The 26,029-nt window shown below is 53.0% G+C and overlaps 1 protein-coding gene across 3 annotated transcripts in view; it reads left to right on the top strand.

Annotated features, from left to right (window-relative positions):
• Positions 1-296: 296 nt before the first annotated feature.
• micall1a (MICAL-like 1a) overlaps positions 297-26,029 on the top strand; it is a 72,297-nt gene continuing 46,564 nt past the window's right edge. For 2 of the 3 annotated variants that reach the window (XM_072492098.1, XM_072492097.1), the window contains exons 1-2: positions 297-474; positions 7,729-7,777. In XM_072492098.1, the coding sequence (XP_072348199.1) occupies positions 335-474; positions 7,729-7,777 (189 nt within the window). In that variant the 5' untranslated portion in view covers positions 297-334. The remainder of the gene's footprint in view (positions 475-7,728; positions 7,778-26,029) is intronic. The other variant, XM_072492099.1, reaches the window with a different exon arrangement.

The raw sequence follows: 26,029 nt of genomic DNA, 5'->3' as shown, positions 1-26,029 counted from the left end.
GACAGAGAGAACGCAGTGGTGACAGCACCGGCAGTTGACAGATAGGGCGCAGTTGTTGCAGTACCCGCAGTAGACCAGGAGGGCGCTGATGTTACGGTACCGCCAGTGGACGGAGAGGGCGCTGCTGTTACGGTACCGCCAGTGGACGGAGAGGGCGTTCTTGTTGCAATGTCAGCAGTGAACGGAGAGGGCGCAGTTGCTGCAGTGCCGGCAGTTGACAGAGAGGGTGCTGCTGTTGCAGTGCCGCTAGGTTGCCGGAGTGGGCGCTGAAGGAGGGCCGGAAGTGGCGGGAAGGACCGGAAGTGGCGGGCAGGCGCTGTCCGGAGCCGCTCCCATGGCGACACGAGCGCTGCAGGAATGGGCCCGAATTCAGGCCGCCGGCTACCCGGGGGTGGAGGTGAAAAACATGAGCTCCAGCTTCAGGGACGGACTCGCCTTTTGCGCCATCATCCACCGGCATCGGCCTGATCTGATGTGAGTGAGGGGGAGAGGAGATAGGGAGGAGAGAGGGAGGAGGGGAGGGGAGGAGGAGGGGAGGAGGAGGGGGGGGAGAGGGGAGGAGGAGGGGGGGAGAGGGGAGGAGGAGGGGGGGAGAGGGGAGGAGGAGGGGGGGAGAGGAGAGGAGGGGGGGGAGAGGAGGGGAGGGGGGGGGGGAGAGGAGGGGAGGGGGGGAGAGGAGGGGAGGGGGGGAGAGGGGAGAGGGGAGAGGGGAGGAGGGGAGGGGGGGAGGGGGGGAGGAGGGGGGAGAGGAGAGGAGGAGGGGAGGAGGAGGGGGAGGGGGAGGAGGAGGGGAGGAGGAGGGGAGGAGGAGGGAGGGGAGGGGGAGGAGGAGGGAGAGGAGGGAGGGGAGGGGAGGAGGGGGAGGAGGGGAGGGGGGGAGGAGAGGGAGGAGGAGAGGGGGGAGAGGAGGGGAGGGGGGGAGAGGAGAGGGAGGGAGGAGAGGAGAGGGAGGGAGGAGAGGGGAGGAGAGGGGGGGAGAGGGAGGGGGGGAGGAGAGAGGGAGGAGGGGAGGGGGAGGGGGAGGGGGGAGAGGGGAGGGAGGGGGGTGGAGAGGGAGGAGGGGAGGGGGGGGGGGTGAGGGGAGGAGAGGGAGGGGAGGGGAGGGGGGGAGAGGGAGGGGAGGGGGGGAGGAGAGGGAGGGAGGAGGGGGGGGAGGAGAGAGAGGGGGGGGGGGGAGGAGAGAGGGGGGGGGGAGGAGAGAGAGGGGGGGAGGAGAAGAGAGGGGGGGAGGAGAGAGGGGGGGAGGAGAGAGGGGGGAGGAGAGAGGGGGGAGAGAGGGGGGAGAGAGGAGGGGGGGAGAGAGGAGGGGGGGAGAGGGAGGAGGAGAGAGGAGGAGGGGAGGAGAGGGGGGGGAAGAGGAGGAGAGGAGGAGAGAGGAGGGGGGGAGAGGAGGGGGGGAGAGGAGGGAGGGGAGGGGAAGGGGGGGGAGAGGAGGGGGGGAGAGGAGGGAGGGGAAGGGGGGAGAGGGGAGGGGAAGGGGGGGGAGGAGGGGAAGGGGGGGGAGAGAGGGGAGGGGAGGGAGAGAGGGGAGGGGGGGGAGAGAGGGGATGGGAGGGGAAGGGGGGGGAGAGAGGGGAGGGGAGGGGAAGGGGGGGAGAGGGGAGGGGAAGGGGGGAGGAGGGGAAGGGGGAGGGGAAGGGGGGGAGAGAGGGGAGGGGAGGGAGAGAGGGGAGGGGAGGGGAAGGGGGGGGAGAGAGGGGAGGGGAGGGGAAGGGGGGGAGAGAGGGGAGGGGAAGGGAAGGGGGGGGAGAGGAGGGGGAAGGGGGGGAGAGGAGGAGAGGGGGGAGGGGAAGGGGGGGGGAGAGGAGGAGGGGGGAGGGAGAGGAGAGGGGAGGGGGGAGCATGAGGGGGTGGGAGGAGGGGAGGGGGAAGAGGGAGGAGGTGAGGGGGATTGAGGGTGGGGAGAAGAGAGAGGTGGGGGGGGGAGTGAGGAGGAGAGGGAGTGGGGGAGAGGAAGTGAGTGGGATGAGAGGGAGGGAGAGGGAAAGACGTTGGGTGAGTGAGGGTGGCAAGACGAAAGGTGAGGAGGAAAGGAAGGGGGAGCGAGGGTGAGGTTGGAAGCGATTGGGTTGAAGGAGGGTGAAGGGGAAGGAGGAAAGTGAGGGGGAAAGAGGGACGATGGGGAAAGGGGAGTGGGACGGGGTGAGGTGAGAGGGAGGAGAATAGGGAAAGTTATGGGTGGGGATGGAGTTGGGGAAAGGCCTGAGGTCGACAGTGAGGGTAAAGTTGGGAAGTGGGGATGGGGGGACCTGGGCTGCTGCTTCCTTTCATCACCAGGTTGCAAATTGTTGCTGGTGTCCCGGCCCACTGGGGAAAACTGAGATATTGGATCATGGGGGGCATCACTAGCCAATCAGGTAGCGTAGGTTACCCTGTTTGGTTTGGTCTCTTTCTTTCACACCAGAATTGTTTTGGGCAAGTTGTCGAAACTGTGAGCAGGCAGCATCTTCTCTCAGTGCTAGAAGCAGAAACACAGGTCCCATTTAAACAATACCTGGATGTGCACTTGAAGCACTGTAAACTAAGGAGCAAGAATGTCGGGTTGTGCAAGATAGCTCTTTGTTTTGGTTGGCACAGATACAGCAGACCAAATGGCCACCTGTACTAAAGAACTGGGCTTGGCACTGGGTCCTTCTCACTGTTACATTCCTTGATTATCGCATCAATTTATAACTCGGCTCTGGGGAATAACAACAATTGAAATCTTGTCTTGTGGGTAGAGGGTACAGTACAGCTGTGTTGCAATGACATATGAAGGTATTTCTAGGTTTTTTTTGCATGGTTTTACGAAACCTGATTGTGAGTATGGTGATGAAGCGTGGCTTTGCTGCGTCTGTGCTTTTGGCTCAGGCCTGTATTGCATATCACCCAGGATGAGAGACTTGGAAATTAGGCAGTCCACCCCCCCCCCCCCCCAAAATCAACATCCAGGGGGTTGCCATTGACCAGAAACTGAACCCAGGCATATACATACTGTGGCTACCAGAGCAGGCCAGAAGATGCGGACGTTAACTCGCCTCCTGACAAGGCACAAGACAGGGACGTGATGGAATGCTCTCCACTTGCTGGATGAGTGCAGCTCCATGCCATCCAGAACAAAGCATGCCGCTTAATCAGCAGCGCTGGAGTGCCACCGCCAGCTGGCAGGGCCTACCAGGCCCCGGCTTCGACTCTGACTCCCGAACAAGTGGTGACCGGCTTCAGCACACTGCTGCAGGATTGGCCAGCGTGGGCTGACGGGGAAAGGGGCTGAGCTGGGGCTGCAGATGGCGCGGGCTTGAGATTGACACCCTGGCTGATCCCGGATGCAAGTGTTTCCGGATGGTTGGAGGGAGTGCTGGTGGAAAGGACTGCCGTGAGCGGGAGGTTATGCCTGCTCTCGAGAGTAGCTGGTGAAGGTGATCGAAAACCTGAACACTCTGGTGCAGGGTAAAGGCCGTGAGCTGATTGAGTACTGGGAGAAGTACAACATCGGCTGATGGAGGAAGAGGGGGGCGAGTCTCCGACCTGGGGTCATGGGAAGCCTGGTGTGACAGGGAAGGGGGTGGGGGGTAACAGTGCCTTCAGAAAGCATCCAGTATGGACCCCCTTCGCCCACCACCTCTTGGAGGAGTGTGACTGAGGAGGTGTGAAAATTGGCAGCTATTTGACCTTGGGGTAGGGCATGGTGTGGTATCTCTCCTGGGCTCTGAAGACTCCTGTGTTTCCTTAAATTTAGCTGTGTTTCACTTCTTAACCTGATGATTAAACTTCTGTGGCTGTGGGGGGGGGGGAACATCCACTCCCTCCACCACCGACACAGTGGCAGCCGTGTGTACCATCAACAAGATGCACTGCAGCTGACAAAATACAAATTTCTTTACCCGTCAGTCTGGCCTCAATAAAAGTCGAGATGGATTTGCAGGTACAGCATTAGTTATTTTATTTGGCTTGCAAGCCTGATTCATTTCACAGAGGCATAGGACACATCCAGTCTCCTACACCCCGGAAAGCGAATGAACAAAGAGACAAAGGGATTTCTGCAAATAAATTCAAATGGTATCAAGTTTCACATACACGATTCCCATAGGCCATCCTATACCCCTCCTGACCTGGTCATACATTCTGATTGGCTCACTTCTCATCCCTTCCTCTGGCCCCCTTATTACCCAGCATCCTTTTCTCCTCCTTTGGTGGACACACCTCCTCCTTGCTTTGCCATGCGGTCTGAAATCCTTTGTCTGTGAACTCACCAGAATGAGACTGGCCTATCTCTACATTACAGTAACTAATATCTCTAAAGTAACTATTTTATATCACATTCGTCACAGCAACCCACCAAGGCTCCATGGGCAGCACCTTCCAAACCTGTGATCTCTGCCGCCTAGAAGGACCAGGGCAGCAGGTACATGGGAACCCCACCGCCTGGAGGTTCCTAAATACATCGGCCGTTCTTTCACTGTCGCTGGGTCAAAATACTGGAACTCTCTCCCGAGCAGCACTACACCACATGGACTGCAGCAGTTCCAGACATAGAACATTACAGTGCAGTACAGGCCCTTCGGCCCTCGATGTTGCGCCGACCTGTGAAACCACTCTAAAGCCCATCTACACTATTCCCTTATCGTCCATATGTCTATCTAATGACCATTTGAATGCCCTTGGTGTTGGCGAGTCCACTACTGTTGCAGGCAGGGCATTCCACGCCCTTACTACTCTCTGAGTAAAGAACTTATCTCTGACATCTGTCTTCTATCTATCTCCCCCTCAATTTAAAGCTATGTCCCCTCGTGCTAGACATCACCATCCAAGGAAAAAAGTTCTCACTGTCCACCCTATCCAATCCTCTGATCATCTTGTATGCCTCAATTAAGTCACCTCTTAACATTCTTCTCTAACGAAAACAGCCTCAAGTCCCTCAGCCTTTCCTCATAAGATCTTCCCTCCATACCAGGCAACATTCTGGTAAATCTCCTCTGCACCCTTTCCAATGCTTCCACATCCTTCCTATAATGCGGCGACCAGAATTGCACGCAATACTCCAACTGCGGCAGCACCAGAGTTTTGTACACCTGCAACATGACCTCATGGCTCCGAAACTCAATCCCTCTACTGATAAAAGCTAACACACTGTGCGCCTTCTTAACAACCCTCTCAACCTGGGTGGCAACTTTCAGGGATCTATGTACATGGACACCGAGATCTCTCTGCTTATCCACACTGCCAAGAATCTTACCATTGGCCGAGTACTCTGTCTTCCTGTTATTCCTTCCAAAATGAATCACCTCACACTTTTCTGCATTAAACTCCATTTGCCACCTCTCAGCCCAGCGCTGCAGCTTATCTGTATCCCTCTGTAACTTGTAACATCCTTCCGCACTGTCCACAACTCCACCGACTTTAGTGTCATCTGCAAATTTACTCACTCATCCTTCTACGCCCTCCTCCAGGTCATTTATAAAAATGACAAACAGCAGTGGCCGCAAAACAGATCCCTGTGGTACACCACTAGTAACTGGACTCCAGTCTGAACATTTCCCATCAACCACCACCCTTTGTCTTCTTCCAGCTAGTCAATTTCTGATCCAAACTGCTAAATCACCCTGAACCCCATGCCTCCGTATTTTCTGCAGTAGCCTACCATGGGGAACCTTATCAAATGCTTTACTGAAATTCATATACGCCACATCAACTGCTTTACCCTCATCCACCTGTTTGGTCACCTTCTCAAAGAACTCAATAAGGTTTGTGAGGCACGACGTACCCTTCACAAAACCGTGTTAACTATCTCTAATCAAATTATTCCTTTCCAGATGATAATACATCCTATCTCTTATACACCTTTCCAAGATTTTGCCCACAACAGAAGTAAGGCTCACTGGTCTATAGTTACCGGGCCTGTCTACTCCCCTTCTTGAACAAGGGGACAACATTTGCTATCCTCCAGTCTTCTGGCACTATTCCTGTAGACGACAGCTCACCACCACTGTCTCGAGGGCGATTAGGAATGGGCAAAAAATGCTGGCCTTGCCAGTGAGAGAGACTTCCCAGTAAAGAATCTTTTGAAAATTAAGAAGCCTCTGTGACTGCATTGATGTATGAGGTTTGTGAATGTAGGGTAAAAGGGCAGGGTAGCTTGTTTATTTGACTCTATTCTGAGACAGTGGTGGCAGAGTACCTTAGTTTAATCTTGGACCAGTCTAGTCTCCAGTAGAATGATTCTCGGGAGAATGGCCTGTGGGTTAGGGTCTTTGAAACTATTATTATAGAGCGATAAAAGTTTTTAGACATTGGGGTGAGAGGGAGACAAAGGGGTCTATTCTACCTAGTCTCCAGTACCAGAGGAAGGAAATTGGTAGTCAAACTTTATCAGGTGTCATGTTAGAACTGAAGGTCTTGAGCTGGGGTTTTGAGTGAGAATCGTGTACTTTCGTGGGACAGGTGATTCAGTGGCCCCCTGCTCGAGGGGCGTAAGCAGTAGGGGAGTTTCACCTTGGGTGAGAGCAGAAGGTGAGGCCGGGGATGGCTGATCGATGAGGGACAAAGTGCAAGAAATAATTTGCAGCCGTACATGCCAGAACTCTCCTTGAGAAATAATCAAGGGTTTTCCTGATCATCCAAGCATTGGAGGCGATCCACAACGTTTCAGTTAGATTGTGCGTAAGCGAGTACAACCTGCCCTTTCAAACCTTTGAAAATGCAAGCTGGGGATGGGATGAGGTTCTGGAAGAATCGCAGACATTTGGTGTCATTACAGTGCAGGCCAGACTCTTCTCACATCTCAACTACATGCCCAAGGGTGAAATTGAGTAGCCTGCAATTCGAACTGTGAAAGAGGAGGGAGATTAATGATTCAGAGAGAGTTCCCTCCTCAGAGTGAGGGAGAGGGGCCCTCCCGTACTCAACCAGCAGTCTTGAGTGATTCACTGTACTGAGAGCTGTAAGCACTTTGATGTTTCCCCTCCTGTTTCACTTGCCACTCACTCCATTCTCCTAGCCTCCCCTTGCCCTGCCACCTGCTCGCTGTGTTCCATTGAGAGGTTTACTGTGTCAGGAATTGGCACCAACGTCTTGCCATTGTTACAGCAAAGCATGTTAATGTGTGGGTTTAATGGTGTGTGACCTTGAGCTACCTACAGTCTGCTCCAGTTCAATGCCAGTGCCACACTCCAGCTGGCCACTATCTACAGGAACAATCTCGAGGACTGCGCTGCTGGAGTGTGCTTCAATCAGATAGAAACTACTTTCAGATTAAATTGGCTCTGATTTCAAGGCATTTGTGTAAATGCTGGCTGCTCGTTCGAGCATCTTCTCCAAGTGGTCAGGTTTAACGCTTTACTTAAGCTTTTTAAAACTGAGCTAGACTATCCAATCTCTCTGATACAAATCTATAGGACAGAATGGAAAGGACGAGATGGTCAACACCACCATGTCCTTCCCCCAGTGCAGACCCCTCACGGGTCCCCTTCTTGCTCTGTAATCTTCCGCAGGTATCGCTGCACAGGTGCCCAATATCCCCATCTCACCCCCTCCCACCCCGCCGTGCCTGCTCTTCCCACCCGACCTGCTTCCTCCCCATCGCACCCAACCTTCCTCATCCCCACCCCCCTTCCCAACCTCGCCCCCTCACTCTTTCCCCCATCTCCTTCCTATTCTCCGACTGCCTCCCTCTGTGTGTCTCTATCTCAGCTCTCACTTTGGTATTTTATTGCGGGTATGTTGTGTCTGACGTTCTTGTCTCTTTTTCAGAGACTTCGATTTGCTCTCCAAAGAAAATGTCTACGAAAACAATCGCCTTGTGAGTGTTTCATTATTAATAATACAAAGTTTCCTGTTGATATGACTACAACCAACCATTTCCTGGTCAGGCCCTTGGTTTGCATCTGATCTGTAGAAATAGTCACTTGGTCGCGCTCTCCACTGCACCGTCCCCCACCGAGAAAGAGGTGAAATGATAAAGCAAAAGTGTTTGTGGTCGTGCAGTTGTTTTGAGTACGAGTGAATTGTGCTGCGCGCAAAATGTGTGGGAGCAGAGAGTGACCAGGCTTGTGCATGATGCAGTATAGCTGCAAACTTGAGAACTTGGTGTAGATGGGAATTCACTGCGGGGGGTGGGGGGAGACAAGATGCTGCTTTTTAAAACCTTTCAGCCTCCAGATGCTGGTGAGTGTTCAAGGTGAGTTTATTCCTCCACGGGGACATCCGGTTGCGGCCATTGAGTATGTGGCCACGCAAGAGATGGCTCCTGCCCGAGCGCACAATCTAGGCCTTTTCTGCCTGATTTACAGGGATGCTGCGAGTGGAAAAAGTGACAGGATTAAGAAAATAGATTTCCTCCTTCAAAAAAAATAAAAAATGAGGCGTGCATCGAGCAATCCCTCAGACCCAGGGCAACATGCGTGGCGCTGGAAAGGAAAAGATGGAAGAGGGACCTGCAACGTCGCCACCGACACAGCGTTAGACGGAGCAAGTGATCGAATTTATCTGGGCATAATTCAAGAAGCCGAGGCTGGCGGCTTCAGTGGATCCAGCAAGAGGCGTGGAGCCGATAAAGCCGGCCCTGGAGAGAGTAGAGCAGAGTCTGGGGATTCAGAGGGCATCGATCCAGAAGGCTGAGGAATCGATGGCCAACCAGGAGGAATGGATTGCCTCTTTAGAGGCTGAAATACTGGTAATGGCTGAGGGAGAAGGCTGGCGGCCTTGAGAACCGCTCACGGAGGCAGAACTTGAGGATCATGGGGCTACCCATGGTGGAGGAGGGAGTCTTTGACCGTCCTCCCGTTGTGGATCGAGCTCATCGGTCGCCGGGGAGAAAGCTGAGATTGAGGGAGAGGCCACGTGCAATGATCGTGAGGCCACGTCAATACCTCAACAAGGAAAGGATCCTGAAGTGGGCCAAGGAGACCCGTAAACGTACCTGGGAAGGGCACACATCCCGTATGTTTCAACAGGGCTGGTTTAAATAAGGCCAATGCTGCTCTTTTCAATAACAAGGTTTGGTCTGGCATGCTATACCCAGCTCGATTGTGGGTCGCGTTTGACAGGAATGAACATTATTTTGACACGCAGGAGGAGATGGATATTTTTATAAAAGATTATGGATTGGGAGATGTCTGAGGACGTTGGTTCATGTGTGGGTTCACCTGCAAAGCTGAACTGTGGTATCGTCCCGGAGGGTGAGGGGCTGTATGTTTTCTGGTTTGATTGGTATTTTGCACCTATTTAACACTCTGCACTGTTAATATGTAGTTACAGAGCTTTGCAACATTTGCCGCTCTTATGTTCGGGGTATCAATATTATGGGTCTTGAACATATTTGGAGTTTAGTGGGATATGCGGGGGGGTGCAGGAGCGAAGGTAGGAGCTGGGCATTACGGGTTTGCCGTGATGGAGCAGAGGGGATACTTAGAAGTTTTGGTTTTAATGAAGTTCGTTATTAGTCTCTGGTAGGGGGTCACCTTGTAGCAGAAATGATGGTTAATGTAAGTGAAGTGGGGGGAGAGAGCTGCGGTTGGCTGTATGGGGGTCAGTCTTTCTGTCAGACCAAACCGATCTCATGGGTCGATCAAGAGGTCTCGAGTGTTCGCTCACTTAAAAAGTTTAAAGGCAGATATGTCTTTTATGCAAGAAACTCACCTTAGGATCAAAGACCTAAGGAGTTTGAGGAAGGAGTGAGCGGGAGGGACTCGAAGATGAGAGGGACGGAAGTGCTTATTGGCAAACGGGTGGCGTTTTCGGCGAGCAACATAGTCCTGAAGAACTCCACTGAATACCTTCCACTAGTCCAAGAAACAATTATTCACCACGACTGACTGTTTCCACTCACACAGTCAACTTTATATCCATGCTGCCTCTCTCCCTTCGTTTCATGAACCTTTTCTGGCAGGCCAATTATGTAGTACTTTTTCAAATGCCTTTCGGAGCCCATGTACAACACACCACCGCGTTACCCTCTTCACCCCTCTCTGTTACCTCATGAGAAAACTCGAGCAAGCGAAACAGGACTTGCCTTTTACAAATCCATGTTAGCTTTCCTCCATTCACAGTCACACAAACAAGTGTGGATTAATGTTATCCCGGATTATCGTTCTGAAAGTTTTCCTGAGGCTAAGCTGACTGGGCTGTAGTTTCTGGATTTAGTTCCATTACAGCCTAGCCTGCCAATCTTTGATTCCAGTTTACTGGTACCAAATTTGTTCTCCCCTCACTGAAATTGGCCTCCCCCCTCCAATTAAGAATTTATACCCCAAATTGCTCATCCATTTTTATAAATATCCTGAACCTTATTATCCTGTGATCACTGTCCCTTGACCCACCTCATTGCCCATAACTCTTCATGATCACTCTTTGCTATATTGCTGCTTATCTCTCTCCCAGTCCCCGATCGGATTTGGTGGCTTAAGTGCTTGGGTAGCCCAGTTCGAATGAAGTAGCTGCGATGGGGTCTTTCTGTTAACATCACTGATTTAGAGGGGTGGCCCTGGATTTTAACAAAGCTCCACCTGTGTCCTTCGATCCACAGGTGTCCGGGATAACTAGCCATAATCTCGCTTCAGTTAAAAGAATTGCATTTGTCGTCTTGTGAGGGTGTTAACCAGCAACAGGCTGACCAAGCAATGCGTTGACTGCGTGAATTTACTGAGAGAGTTGAGGAAATTCAGCTGGAGTGGAAACTGGTGTCAGCGTTCTCCAGTGACTGGAGAACTGAGGGATCAGGCCGCTTCTGAAACAAAGTAGATTAACTGCAAAGTTAATTCAATTAATTAATTGGATTGTGTTGCGTAAGTTAATAAGGGAGATGCGAAGAGCTGACTGAATAATCAGCTAGAATAAAGGACGTTTGTGCCAATGACATACGTGTGAGGCACTAGATGTGCAGCATTTGCTCATAAGGTGAGCGAGGGAAGTTTGATTCAAGCAGAAGTTTGGCTCTTGCATAGCCATCAGTTTGGTGTGGAATAATTCTGTCCCATCTACTAAGCACAAACGACCTGTGGTGCTTTATGGGCAATTTTATTTTTAACAGGTTGATGTCTTTAAATATCCCAGACAGAGTCATAGAGTTCTACAGCACAAAAAAGGCCTCTTGCGTCTGCACCAGTCAAAAACAACCACCTAAGTATTCGAATCCCATTTTCCAGCACTTGGCTCATAGCCTTGTCTGCCTTAGCATCACAAGTGCACATCTAAATACTTCTTAAATGTTATCAGGGTCTCTGCCTCCATAACCCTCTCAGGCAGCGAGTTCCAGACCCACCCACCCTCTGTGTGCAAATGTTTTTCCTCATGTCCCCACTAAACATCCTGCCCCTTACCATAAATCTGTGCCCCCCTGGTCATTGATCCCTCCACCAACGGGAAAAGTTTCTTCCTGTCTACTCGATCTCTGCCCCTCTTTTTTTTTTTTACAATGTTCCCCCTCAGCCTCCTCTGCTCCAAGGAAAACAACCCCGGTCTATTCAATCTCTCTTCATGGCTAACACGCCCCAACCCAGGCAACACCCTTTCCGGTGCTATCACATCCCTCCTATAATGTGGATTCCAGAACTACACACAATACTCTAGCTGTGGCCTGATCAGCGTTTTATACACCCAGCACAACCTCCCTGTTCTTGAACTCTATGCCTCGGCTAATAAAGGTAAGTATACCATGTGTCTCAACCACTTTATCCGCCTGCTCTGCTACCTTAAGAGATCGGTGTACGTGAACACCAAGGTCCCTCTGATCCTCTGTGAGTCCCACGGTCCTGTCTTTCATCATGTATTCCTTTGCCTTGTTTATCCTGCCCAAATGCATCACCTCACATTTATCTGGATTGAATTCCATTTGCCACTGATCAGTCTTTCTGACCAGCCCGTCTATATCCTCCGGTGATCTAAAGCTATCCTCTCACTATTTACCTCCCCAACAGTTTTCGCACAATCTACCATAGGACACTGCTAACATTTAACATTGCACAAAAGGTGCCTCTGACTAGTTAAGAAAGGGTCATTGAGATGGCTGACACATGGCTCCCGAATCAATGGGACCGTTGCCACCTGATGTCAGCGTTTTGCCTTTGAGGATTGTTTTCTGGTTCAGCTTGCACGGTTGCAATGAGTTTCTGATTAAGCACAGTTAATTTTAGCTCTGCCTGTGCAATTTTATGACCACTGTACAAATTTTTTTTTTCCTGTATGATGGTTATTGGTGCTTACAGACCTGTGTGTGACAGCCAGCTGTTTGCAGGAATTCTGCCACTGCCTTTATCTGCAGAGGTGTGCAGTTTTGCTGTGGATCAGCTTGTTTGGGCTGAGGGGGTAGCTTGGGGTCGGATGTCGTAGCGGGGGTGAGCTCAGGGTCGCAGCATTGTGGCGGGGAGCTCAGGGTCGCAGCATTGTGGGGGAGGGGGAGCTCCGGGTCGCAGCATTGTGGGGGGGGAGCTCAGGGTCGCAGCATTGTGGGGGAGGGGGAGCTCCGGGTCGCAGCATTGTGACGGGGAGCTCAGGGTCGCAGCATTGTGGGGGAGGGGGAGCTCCGGGTCGCAGCATTGTGGGGGGGGAGCTCAGGGTCGCAGCATTGTGGGGGAGGGGGAGCTCCGGGTCGCAGCATTGTGGGGGGGGAGCTCAGGGTCGCAGCATTGTGGGGGGGAGCTCAGGGTCGCAGCATTGTGGGGGGGGGGGAGCTCAGGGTCGCAGCATTGTGTGAGGGGGAGCTCAGGGTCAAGGCATTGGGGGGGGCTCAGGGTCAGGGCATTGGGGGGAGCTCATGGTCGCAGCATTGTGGGGGAGCTCAGGGTCAGGGCATTGGGGGGAGCTCGGGGTCAGGGCATTGCGGGGAGCTCAGGGTCAGGGCTTTGGGGGGAGCTCAGGGTCAGGGCATTGGGGGAGCTCAGGGTCGCAGCATTGTGGGGGGGAGCTCAGGGTCAGGGCTTTGGGGGGAGCTCAGGGTCGCAGCATTGTGGGGGAGATCAGGGTCAGGGCATTGGGGGGGAGTCGGCATTGGGGGGAGCTCAGGGTCAGGGCATTGGGGGGAGCTCATGGTCGCAGCATTGTGGGGGAGCTCAGGGTCAGGGCATTGGGGGGAGCTCAGGGTCAGGGCATTGGGGGGAGCTCAGGGTCAGGGCATTGGGGGGATCTCGGTGTCAGGGCATTGGGGGAGCTCAGGGTCGCAGCATTGTGGGGGGGAGCTCAGGGTCAGGGCTTTGGGGGGAGCTCAGGGTTGCAGCATTGTGGGGGAGATCCGGGTCAGGGCCTGGGGGGGGGGGGCGGAGTCGGCATTGGGAGCTCAGGGTCAGGGCACTGGGGAGAGCTCAGGGTCGGGGCGTTGGGGGGAGCGCAGGGTCGGGGCATTGGGGGGAGCGCAGGGTCGGTGCGTTGGGGGGGCACAGGGTTGGGGGGGGCTCAGGGTCGGGGCGTTGGGGGGGGCTCGGCGGTGGGGGGGGCTCAGGGTCGGGGCGTGGGGGGGAGCTCGGTCGGGGCATTGGGGGGAGCTCAGGGTTAGGGCATTGGGGGGAGCTCAGGGTCAGGGCATTGTGGGGGGTAGCTCAGGGTCGCAGCATTGTGGGGGAGGGGGAGCTCCGGGTCGCAGCATTGTGGGGGGGGAGCTCAGGGTCGCAGCATTGTGGGGGGGAGCTCAGGGTCGCAGCATTGTGGGGGGGGGGGGGGAGCTCAGGGTCGCAGCATTGTGTGAGGGTGAGCTCAGGGTCAAGGCATTGGGGGGGCTCAGGGTCGGCATTGGGGGGGCTCAGTGTCAGGGCATTGGGGGGAGCTCATGGTCGCAGCATTGTGGGGGAGCTCAGGGTCAGGGCATTGGGGGGAGCTCGGGGTCAGGGCATTGGGGGGAGCTCAGGGTCAGGGCATTGGGGGGAGCTCCGGGTCAGGGCATTGTGGGGAGGAGCTCAGGGTCAGGGCTTTGGGGGGAGCTCAGGGTCGCAGCATTGTGGGGATCTCAGGGTCAGGGCATTGGGGGAGCTCAGGGTCGCAGCATTGTGGGGGGGAGCTCAGGGTCAGGGCTTTGGGGGGAGCTCAGGGTCGCAGCATTGTGGGGGAGATCAGGATCAGGGCATTGGGGGGGAGTCGGCATTGGGGGGGGCTCAGGGTCAGGGCATTGGGGGGAGCTCATGGTCGCAGCATTGTGGGGGAGCTCAGGGTCAGGGCATTGGGGGGAGCTCGGGGTCAGGGCATTGGGGGGAGCTCAGGGTCAGGGCATTGGGGGGAGCTCGGGGGTCAGGGCATTGTGGGGGGGAGCTCAGGGTCAGGGCTTTGGGGGGAGCTCAGGGTCGCAGCATTGTGGGGGAGATCCGGGTCAGGGCATGGGGGGGGGGGGGGGGGGGGAGTCAGCATTGGGAGCTCAGGGTCAGGGCACTGGGGAGAGCTCAGGGTCGGGGCGTTGGGGGGAGCGCAGGGTCGGGGCGTTGGGGGAAGCGCAGGGTCGGTGCGTTGGGGGGGCACAGGGTTGGGGGGGGCTCAGGGTCGGGGCGTTGGGGGGGGCTCGGCGGTGGGGGGGGCTCAGGGTCGGGGCGTGGGGGGGAGCTCGGTCGGGGCATTGGGGGGAGCTCAGGGTTAGGGCATTGGGGGGAGTTCAGGGTCAGGGCATTGTGGGGGGTAGCTCAGGGTCGCAGCATTGTGGGGGGGAGCTCCGGGTCAGGGCTTTGGGGGGAGCTCCGGGTCAGGGCTTTGGGGGGAGCTCAGGGTCGCAGCATTGTGGGGGAGCTCAGGGTCAGGGCATTGGGGTGGGGGGGTCGGCATTGGGGGGGAGCTCAGGGTCAGGGCACTGGGGAGGTAGCTTAGGGTCAGGGCATTGGGGGGAGCTCAGGGTCGGGGTGTTGGGGGGAGCTCAGGGTCGGGGTGTTGGGGGGAGCTCAGGGTCGGGGCGTTGGGGGGAGCTCAGGGTCGGGGCGTTGGGGGGAGCTCAGGGTCGGGGCGTTGGGGGGGGAGCTCAGGGTCAGGGTGTTGTGGGGGAGCTCAGGGTCGGGGCGTTGGGGGGAGCTCAGGGTTGGGGGGAGCTCGGTCGGGACTTTGGGGGGGGGCTCAGTGCCGGGACTTTGGGGTGGGGAGCTCAGGGTCGGGGCATTTGGGGGGCACGGTTGGGGGGGGGTCTCAGGGTCGGGGCGTTGGGGGGGGGGCTCAGGGTCGGGGTGTTGGGGGGGGGCTCAGGGTCGGGGTGTTGGGGGGGGGCTCAGGGCGGTGGGGGGGGGCTCAGGGTCGGGGCGTTGGGGGGAGCTCCGGGTCGGGCCATTGGGGGAGCTCAGGGTCAGGGCATTGTGGGGGAGCTCAGGGTTGGGGCATTCGGGGGGGGGGGGGGGGCTCAAGGTCAGAGCATTGTGGGGTAGCGCAGGGTCGGGGCATTGGGGGTAGCTCAGGGTCGGGGCTTTGGGGGGGGCTCAGGGTCAGAGCATTGTGGGGGGAGCTCAGGGTCAGGGCTTTGGGGGGGGGCACAGGGTCAGAGCATTGTGGGGTAGTGCAGGGTCGGGGCATTGGGGGGAGCTCAGGGTCGGGGCTTTGGGGGGGGCTCAGGGTCAGAGCATTGTGGGGGGAGCTCAGGGTCAGGGTTTTGGGGGGGCACAGGGTCAGAGCATTGTGGGGGGAGCTCAGGGTCAGAGCATTGTGCGGGTAGCTCAGGGTCAGGGCATTGTGGGGGTGCTCAGGGTCGGGGCATTCGGGGGGGCTCAGGGTCAGGGCATTGAGGGGAGCTCAGGGTCGGGGTTTTGGGGGGGGGCTCAGGGTCAGAGCATTGTGGGGGGAGCTCAGGGTCAGGGCATTGTGGGGGGAGCTCAGGGTCAGGGCTTTGGGGCGAGGTCGGGGCTTTGGGGAGAACTCAGGGTCGGGGCTTTGGGGGGGTCAAGGCGTTGGGAGCTCAGGGTCAGGGCATTGTGGGGTGCTCAGGGTTGAGGCATTGGGGGAGCTCTGGGTCGGAGCATTGGGGGGAGCTCGGGATCGGGGTATTGTGGGGGAGCTCAGGGTCGGAGCATTGGAGGGAGCTCTGGGTCAGGGCATTGGGGGGAGCTCAGGGTTAGGGCGTTGGGGGGAGCTCAGGGGTGGGGCGTTGGGGCGAGCTCGGTCAGGCATTGTGGGGGAGCTCAGGGTCGGGGCATTGGGGGGGGGTTCAGTTTCAGAGCTTTTGGGGGGTGGGGGAGATCGGGGACAGGGCAAGGGGGGGAGATCAGGGACAGGGCATTGTGGGGGGGAGGAGATCGTGGACAGGGCATTGTGGGTTTGGGGGAGATCGGGGACAGGGCATTGTGGGGGGAGGAGATTGGGGACAGGGCATTGTGGGGGGGGAGGAGATCGGGGGCAGGGCATTGTTGGGGGAGGAGATCGTGGACAGGGCATTGTGGGGGGGTTAAATCGGGGACAGGGCATTGTGGGGAGGGAGATCGGGGACAGGGCATTGTGGGGAGGGAGATCGGGGACAGGGCATTGTGGGGGGGGAGGAGATCAGGGATAGGGCATTGTGGGGGAGGGAGATTGGGAACAGGGCATTGTGGGGGGGAGGAGATCAGGGATAGGGCATTGTGGGGGGAGGGAGATCGGGAACAGGGCATTGTGGGGGGGAGGGAGATCGGGGACAGGGCACTGGAGGGAAGCTCAGGGTCTGGTGATCGTGGGGGGAGGGAGGCGTTGGGATAGCTCGGGCCGGTTAAGGCACTGTTTGCAGTGGTGCCTGTTTGTGGAGGCAGGGTTCTGTGAAGAATCAGACACATGCTTGATTGTCTACACTCAGGGTCACATTGAGACAGTGAATGATTGTGTAGGGAGGGAGTTATATTTTCCCCGAGTCTGGGTTTTCTGTGGGCCGGCAGGTCGGAACAAGTTCAGAGTCAGTTCTCAGCTGGTTGCCCAGTGTTGAGTGGCTGACTGCAGACACACTGACTCACTTGCTGCAGCCATTTTCAAGCTGGTTAGGTTTCTGATCGATGTAGCGGGATATCCATCTTGAACCCAAAGTGTGTGTGTTTTCTGGCGGTGAATCAGCCACACGGTGTGCAGCGTGCTACCCAGCCAGCCGTGCCAGTGAACTCCGGCATCCTGGTACTCACTGCGCTGTGCCAGCTGTGAAACCCATGACATCAACAGTTTACCATGTTCCTTTCCGATCTATTCATAATAACAACAGGAATAACAATGTTGTTCACTATTCAGTTTTAAAGTAGAACAGGATCTGTTATTACGGATCTGTTCTAACTGCCCGGACCAAGGAGCTGAGGACAGTGTTTGTCTTAAAGGGTACTGTTTAAATCTGGAACAATTACTGAAATGCTGGATAGTACCTGCTGGAGTATTTTTCCGTGTGAGCGACTCTGTGTCAGTCAACCCTGGCGGTGCCATGCTGGTTCCTGGCAGCACTATGCCTGGTCAGTCCTGGTGGCACCAGCCCAAGCCAGTACTGCCCCACTTCCCGCCTGCGCGGTAGCCAGGTGATGTTTCCTGTTAGTCTCATGTTTGCTGTATCCGCAGCTTCGGGTTTTACCGCAAGCTTTCCTCCTGTACCTGTCCGGTTACAAGTCCGATCTATTTCATTGACTTAGATAAGCAGGTTCTGTTTTGCAGACAATAATACCCTGGTCCCATCAAAAGATTTTCTTAGTCCGCACTGGGCAGGAATATTGATGTTCAAAAATCCGGGCCACTGTTTAGCTTGCACGGTTAATTTGCTAGCTCCCTCGTTTAAAAATGATCTCAGTCCCCATGCAAAGAAATTGGAAAATCCCAAAGAAATGGTAACTTGGTAATATCACTCTTCCCTTTACTTCGAACCCTCAGATCCTGTTGATTGTTGCTTAGGTCCCTGTATTTGGCCATTCTCCCCCCTTATTCTGAGCAGTTCTCTATTTCTCTTCCAGACTGCTTTTTTTTTTACATTTGCTGGGACCTGCCAATCACCACACAGGCCTGTCAGTCTTGCACTACACCTGCATTTACTGCTGCAGATTCAGCCTCCTCTACATTGACCAAACACACATTGAGTGACAGCTTTGTGGAACGGCTCAATTAAGACTACCAGCATGACCCCCCCCCAAAATCAGCTTAATTCTCTGCCCCATTCCCCACTCTGACCTTCCTGTCTTCATCCTACATCAGTCCAATGAAGCTGAATATAGATTCGAGGGACAGAGCCTCATCTTTCAGTTTAGGCACTTTACAGCCTTCCGGACTGGACGATTTCAGCCATAACTTCTCCCATTTTTTGGGGGGATGTTAAATGTCAGTAATGATTCCGCAGGGCCCATTTACATCTCCTCTAAACCCTTCTTTTGTTTCTTTACTGAAGAATCCATGGAATCCCATCCTGTCTGCAACAACCCTCTGAAAGGGCGTTCTACCTGGACTCTTCTCTCCCCCCCCCCCCCCCCCCCCCCCACCACCCCCACCACCACCCTATCGCTGTAACCCCACCTGACCTGCACATCTTTGGGCACTAAGGGGCAATTTAGCGTGGCCAATCCACCTAACCTGCACATCTTTGGACTGTGGGAGGAAACCGGAGCACCCGGAGGAAACCCACGCACACACACGGAGAATGTGCAAAGTCCACACAGACAGTGACCCGAGGCCGGAATCGAACCCGGCTCCCTGGCGTTGTGAGGCAGCAGTGCTCGCCACTGTGCCAATCATACTTGTCCCGTTGCCACTTCCTCTTGCCTTGAACCGTCATTCCTTTTGTCACTTCATCTCCTGCTTTCCACCCAATCGCAGGCCTTCCTTTCTCTTTCCGCTTTCCCCTCTTCCCCTGCCTCTGTCCAAAACCTGCGTCATCTTGAGCCTTTTCCAGTTCTGACGAAAGATGATCAATCTGATCCCTCCACAGATGCTGCCTGATCCGCAGAGTATTTCCGGCATTTCCTGTTTCATACAGCAGGCCAGACCTGTCTGCACGCCACCCACCGACAGGGCAGCGCCACCTGCCTCACGGCACACACCTCAGCAGCAAAAGGGGAGAGTGGGTGACATGGGGCAGCTGTATAGAACCTTAGTTAGGCCACACTTGGAGTACAGTGTTCAATTCAGGTCTCCACACTACCAGAAGGATGTGGAGGCTTTAGAGAGGGTGCAGAAGAGATTTATCAGAATGTTGCCTGGTATGGAGGGCATTAGCTATGAGGAGCAGTTGAATAAACTCGGTTTGTTCTCACTGGAACGAAGGAGGTTGAGGGGAGACCTGATAGAGGTCTACAAAATTATGAGGGGCATAGACAGAGTGGATAGTCAGAGGCTTTTCCCCAGGGTAGAGGGGTCAATTACTAGGGGGCATAGGTTTAAGGTGAGAGGGGCAAGGTTTAGTGTAGATGTACGAGGCAAGTTTTTTACACACCGGGTAGTGGGTGCCTGGAACTCGCTGCCGGGGGAGGTGGTGGAGGCAGGGACGATAGTGACATTTAAGGGGCATCTTGACAATAGGAATACATAGGAATAGAGGGATACGGACCCAGGAAGTGTAGAAGATTGTAGTTTAATCGGGCAGCATGGTTGGCACGGGCTTGGAGGGCCAAAGGGCCTGTTCCTGTGCTGTACATTTATTCTTTGTTTTGTTCTTTGACATGCCCTGCCCTCTTGAGCTCACATAGAAGTCACTATTAGCCAATCAGGTGTTATTAAAAACACCCATAATAGAACTATAAAAGGAGCGTTACTGGATGGTTTTTATGTGTGATTAATTGTTCCAGCTAAAATCAGTCAGGGTGCTAGAACATGGAAGTCAGATATTCACAGTCTTATCATGCAGTGCAAGCTTTGACACTTAAAAATAGGTGCGTACTTGAAAACTTTGCAATTCGGAACTTGCGTTGATTAAACCCTTCCCTACTCATTGCAATTTGCCACTTGTATATTTTTCTCTGACCCCTACTTTGTGGGAGTTTATACATTTCTATATTATGTGGTTAGATTATACACCAACTCCACAGACTGTTATACAGTAACAATAACTGCAGTTACTAAACCAAATTTCTTGTGAAAGGGCTCAAAAATTTATTGGGCTGAGATCAGTGGACCTTATTAAAATAATTCTTTGCATATAATTGCTTTTTCTACCAAGTGAAACTTTTAATTACAGGTCTGTCTTTGTTTCTGTCCCTTTCGACACTTTTGGGGAAATCTCAAATTAGAATAAATTCCTCAGACAGTTGCCTTCCCTATTCAGGACTGACTGTTAGCTTTGAGCCAGTGATTACAATCGCCCTGAAGCATTGTATGCATTGGCACGTTTCCAATTAACCTCTCAGAAAGTAGGCAGTTACTTGGATAATAAAGGCAAATTAAAATGCCTGTCCCAGCAATACACACAGACATTGGAACAAAGCAGTAGAGCTGACAGCAGTGATACAGATGAAGGGGCTGTGCCCCAAAAGCTAGTGATTCGAAACAAACCTGTTGGACTTTAACCTGGTGTTGTAAGACTTCTTACTGTGCTCACCCCAGTCCAACGCCGGCATCTCCACATCATTTAAAACAGTGTTTTTCAAACTTTATTACCGGGGACCCATTTTTGCCAAAGTTCGAGACCCAACCGGGCCGACCTTTGCGGCCCACGCCGGCCGACCTTCGCGGCCCACCATTTTCTCTTGCTTTGTAATGTTCCAGTGAAATGTGGTGATCCTCCAATTTTTAGAGGATGAAAATATTTTCAGTTTCTGCATTTTGTTTCCTGTAAAATTTCATCAAATAAAAACTCCCCTGAACTCGTATTAAAAAAATGCGGCCGCACTGCGCATGCGTGCCCGCTCATCGGTGCGCAGTGCGGCCGCATTTTAAAAATATGTTTGTGGCCATTTTTAATCCGCTTGCAGCCGGCGTTATTAAAAGGCGGCTGTTGCACGTGGATTTGAGCGATCGGGAGCACTGCAACGGATGGCTCCGCGACCCTCCGACACCCGCCCGCGACCCACCCGCGGGTAGCTCCCCCAACTTTGACAACGCCTGATTTAAAAGGTAGCAGAATATGCATCCGAAGTCCCCTAACCGCCAAGGCTACGGGACAAATGCCGGAAAATGGGATTAGGCCAGGTGGTTCCGTTTTCAGCTGGTGTAGAGACGATCAGCTGTAAATGTTTCCACATTTAAAAAAATGTCCTAAATATCTGAAAAGCAAGAATGTGCAGTGATGTCCAGGGAGGGGGCAGCACATGAATTGCTCCTTCAGAGATTCAGTATGAAGACAATGGGCCGAATGGCTGCTTTTTGTGCTGTAACGATTCTATGATGCTCACACAACTGGGCACATTCCAGATATTGTTGTGCGTCCAAGAACGAGAACCCCAATTTGTTATGGGATTCTGGATGAGAACCTAACTTATAACTTTGGAAAACTGCAAACATGTTACTGCGCCACAGGAGTAACAACACTGACTCGCAGACAGCTATTAGGGTAAAGCAAACTTTAATTTAAACACATTCGTAACAAGGAATTCCTACGTTCAACATTTGTTTTTTAAACTGTAGAGTACTCAATTCATTTTTTCCATTTCAGGGGCAATTTTGCGTGGCCAATCCGCATACCCTGCACATCTTTGGGTTGTGGGGGCGAAACCCACGCAAACACAGGGAGAATGTGCAAACCCCACACGGACAGTGACCCAGGGCCGGGATCGAACCTGGGACCTTGGTGCCGTGAGGCAGCCGCTCTAACCACTGCGCCACCGTGCTGCCATTACATTCAACATTTAACTTGCTTTCTATCCCTGCCTCAATGTAAAATCATAGACTCTACAGTGCATTCGGCACATCGAGTCTGCGCTGACCCTCTGAATGAGCACACTACCTAGGCCCACTCCCTTGCCCTAACCACGTAACCCCATAACCCCCCCCCATCTTTGGACACCAAGGGGCAATTTAGCATGGCCAAACCACCTAAATGCACAGCTTTGGACTGGGGGAGGAAACCGGAGCACCAGGAGGAAATCTACGTAGGCACAGGGCGAAGGTGCAAACTCCACACAGACATCCAAGGCCGGAATTGACCCCGGGTCCTGTGAGGCAGCAGTGCTAAACACTGTTCCACCATGCCGAAAATATATATATATTCCAATTAAGCAAACCAATATATCTTGAATGCCACTCATGGATAAAATCTACAAGGGTTTCCACTTGCTTACATGGATGCAACGCCTTTTAGGGGGAGAATCCTTTAAGAGCAAACTCAACCCTGTCTGCCCAGCTTGGTGTTCCAGGCGCAACTCAAACTAACGCTGCCCCACTCCTGGTACCATGTAGTGTTACCTGCGTGGTCGATAACACGTGTTACTCAATCCTTGGCTGATGGTGAGGTCCTCTGGATCTTGTTGAAGAAGACTCGAACTCGTCCAGTAACAACAAAGGTTTATTGAGTAACTATAACTATTGATGCGTGAGTTCTTTACCTTAACATGGGAACTAGGAATTGGATGACAAGATTTAACAATTGTAACTAAATGTAACTCCATTAACTATCTATGTGATTCTGATGTTTCCCTGTTCACAGCACACCCGAGAGCGAGCCAGAGACCCCGTGTGGCTGCCCTTTATACCCCTGTTGATCCAGCCCTCTGGTGATCATGTGGCGCTGCTACCTACCCATTAACCCCTTGTGTGCATGTACCTACAGAGATCACCACAGCTGCCACCTGGGATCCAAGGGTTACAATGATTCTCTCCCTTTGAAATCACTGCAAAACTACTCGATACAAATTTTAAAGTATGAAAATTACTCACATTCGTCACAATATCAAGATATTTTCTCATGTTCGATGCAAAGAGGCTTGCTTCCACAGGCAAGCTTGCAATGCTTACGTGTGCCGTAATGGAGCTGCAGAATAAACAATCATTTATTTTGATGATGCATATGATGGAAATATAAATGAGCTCCATAACCTTTTAATCTCCAGTTGACAGATACACTATGTCTCGCCACAAATTGAGCATGATCTACCAGAAGCAAAAGCAAACATGGCAGATTTCACTGGAGTATTTCTCTTGTAGTCCCATTTCCAAAATAATAAAACGTTCCAACATTCTGGCTGCTTTCTGCAAAGTTAATTTTTTTTTAATACTCTGAACCAACATCCATTCTGTGAAGTTTAGATAGATCAGTTTTCAGCAGGAATAACCCACTAGTCCCAGCTTGTTAGCTGGTTGGTGAAGAAGTGGTCCCCTTTTGCTTTGGCCTAATGTCCTTGATGCACCGTTGCACAGGAGACCTAAAGCCCCGTGTTAACCTTTAACCAGAAGGTTAAAGTCTGAGCATGAATCTCTCAATCAACTGCAACGTCATGCAGCCTGGCTGAAAGACTTGTTGCAACAGACTCTCACTCCTAGTGGGTCAGCGGTTCCAAACAATTAGCCCTTCCTTCCTACATTCTTCGCATGCTTTTTTTTTGGGCAGGGAGGGTATGAACAGTGTGTCCATTGTCCCTTAACGAGTTTTGATTTCTGCAGTGGAGGAGGGCTCATTTCAGTGGGATGAGAACGGACCTGGCCCAGGTAGAGGAATCCAAGATCGGCAGGCAAAACTGTACAGGGAACAATGGGCTTTAAAGAGGAAATAGTTTGGGGCAAGTCAAAGTGCATTCCCACAAGAGGAAGCGATGGGCCAGCCAGAGCTCCCTGGGTGAAAGATGGAGAGTTAAAGGAAGCAACAAAAAATAAAAAGAGTGTATGATCGATGCCAGCTTAATAATACTAGTGACAACCAGATTAAGTGTGGAACGGTCTGAGGGAAAGAACCTATATGAGAGGAAGAGAGTATGAGAATAAATTAACAGGTCACATAAAAGCGAATCCCAAAGTCTTCGCCTGGCATATAAATAACAAAAAGGGTCGTAAGAGATGGGATAGGATCAATAGTGAGCCAAAAGGGGATCCTTACATCGAGGCGGAGGCATGGCTGAGGTACTAAATGAGTACGTTGCATCTCTCTTTACCAAGGAAGGAGATACTGCCAAAGTCACAGTGAAGGAGACAAGTGGTGAACAGCTGTTTTTCAGATTGGAGGCAGGTTCTCCCAGAGGTTGACACTAAGACCACAGCTTTCCTTGATATTTCAGTGAAGAAGGAGGCCATTTTGGCCCATCGAGCCTGCACTGACCCTCCAAAGGCGCACTCTACCCAGGTCCACACATCCCGTCCACCCCACCTAACCTGCGTATCCCAGGACACTAAGGGGCAATTTAGCCCAGCCAATCTACCTCATCACATTTTTGGACTGTGCGAGGAAACCCCCCACGCAGATACTGGGAGAATGTGCAAACTCCACACAGATAGTCACCCAGGGCTGGAATAAAACCCGGGTCCCTGGCGCTGTGAGGCAGCAGTGCTAAGCACTGTGCCACCCCAAAGTGTTCTAGACTTGGGTGTGGGCGACACAATTTCAACATTTGTAGACGGCAAAACTTGGAAATATTGTGAACTGTGAGGATACTGATAAACGTCAAGAGGACACCGGTTGGAATGGGCAGTCCCACAGCTGATGAAATTTAATGCAGCGATGCGTGAAGCGATACATTTAGTCAGAAGAACGAGGAGGTATTGAAAAAATTAGCAAATGATTTCTAAAGCGGATGCAGGAATAGAGAGCTCTGGATAGGTTGTTGACAGAAAAGTGTTTGGTTGGAATCTCAAAAGCACTGCCTGAGCTTATGGTGGAGACCCGTTCAATTGTGACTTGCAAAGGGGAATTGAATAAACATCTGAAGAGAAATACTTTATCGGGCCGCAGGGGAGTGAGACTAGTCGGATTTCTATTGCAGAGATCAACTGGGCTGAATGGCCTCCCTGTACTATAACCACTCTACACTTTAAATTATGATTGGCTCCTATCCCGTAATTGCACCTATTGCTAAATTATCTGCTTTTCAGTAACTGAGTTGATTGCTTAAATTGTCCCCTGTCCCTTATCTGAGTTAATTGCTAGATTGTCCTCTAACCTGTTACTGTGACTAATTATTCGATTAAACAGCCTGGCTTGTTTGTTACAGACTGTTTAACCTCCAGCAATCTTTTGTGCATGCCATGGCAAAACGGCTGTCGCCTCTCATCGCTTGTATGTATTTTGCTCCGTGTAATTAGACATCAAGGAAGGGAAAGGAACTCTGAGGTCGCGCTAATTGTACAGAGATAGTGGGATTACGCGTAAATAATGTCAGCATTCCATCCACGCGGGTGACTCCCATTCTACACTCAACCACTGAAGATGACCATAATGCAAACTAGACATTAAGATTATAGAATTATGGGCATGCCCGACTGCAGGGATTTGCTACGGCAATGTCCAAGATCTTGGACACGCGGGTGGTGCCGAGTCCAGAGATAGCGATCTTTGGTGTGTCAGGCGATCCGGGAGTTCAGGAAGCGAAAGAGGCCGACGTATTGGCCTTTGCCTCCCTGGTAGCCCGGAGACGGATCCTTTTAACGTGGAGTGACTCGAAGCTCCCGAGTGTGGAGACCTGGATTGGTGACATGGCTGGGTTTCTCGGTCTCGAGAAAATAAAGTTTGCCTTGAGAGGATCCTTGATGGGGTTCTCTCGGAGGTGGCAGCCGTTCCTCGACTTTCTAGGAGAGCAGTAAAGGTCAGCAGCAACCCGGGGGGGGGGGGGGGATTGTTACATGGTATTGTTCCTTTCTCTATATATGGTTAACATTTATTTTGTTATGTTAAATGTTGTTAATGGTTATGCAAAAAATCATGTTTTGATAAAAATTTAAATAAAAATAATTTTAAAAATAAATAAATTATAGAATTATTGTGGGGGAAGTCCTGCGAATCACGTGCACATGTTCGGGGCGTGTCCGAGGTTGAGGGGCTTTTGGCAGAGATTTGCGGACATCATGTCTGAAGTCCTGCAAGGGAGGGTACAGAGTACAGAGGTGCCGATATTCGGAGCATCGGAAAACTCGGGAGCCCAGGGAGAGAGAGAAGCTGACGATTTGGCCGTTGCTTCCCTGGTGGCCCGGAGACGGATTCTGCTGGGATGGAGGAACTCGGAGCCCCCGAAGTCGGGGGTATGGGAAAGCGACAAGGCGGGGTTTCGCAGGTTGGAGAACATCAAATTCGCCTTGAGGTTCGTTACAGGGGTTCGCTTGAAGGTGGCAGCCGTTC

Source organism: Scyliorhinus torazame, chromosome 29 (genome assembly GCF_047496885.1).
Source record: "Scyliorhinus torazame isolate Kashiwa2021f chromosome 29, sScyTor2.1, whole genome shotgun sequence".
In the NCBI taxonomy this organism is placed as follows: Eukaryota; Metazoa; Chordata; class Chondrichthyes; order Carcharhiniformes; family Scyliorhinidae; genus Scyliorhinus; species Scyliorhinus torazame.
This window is presented reverse-complemented; position numbering and strand designations above follow the sequence as displayed.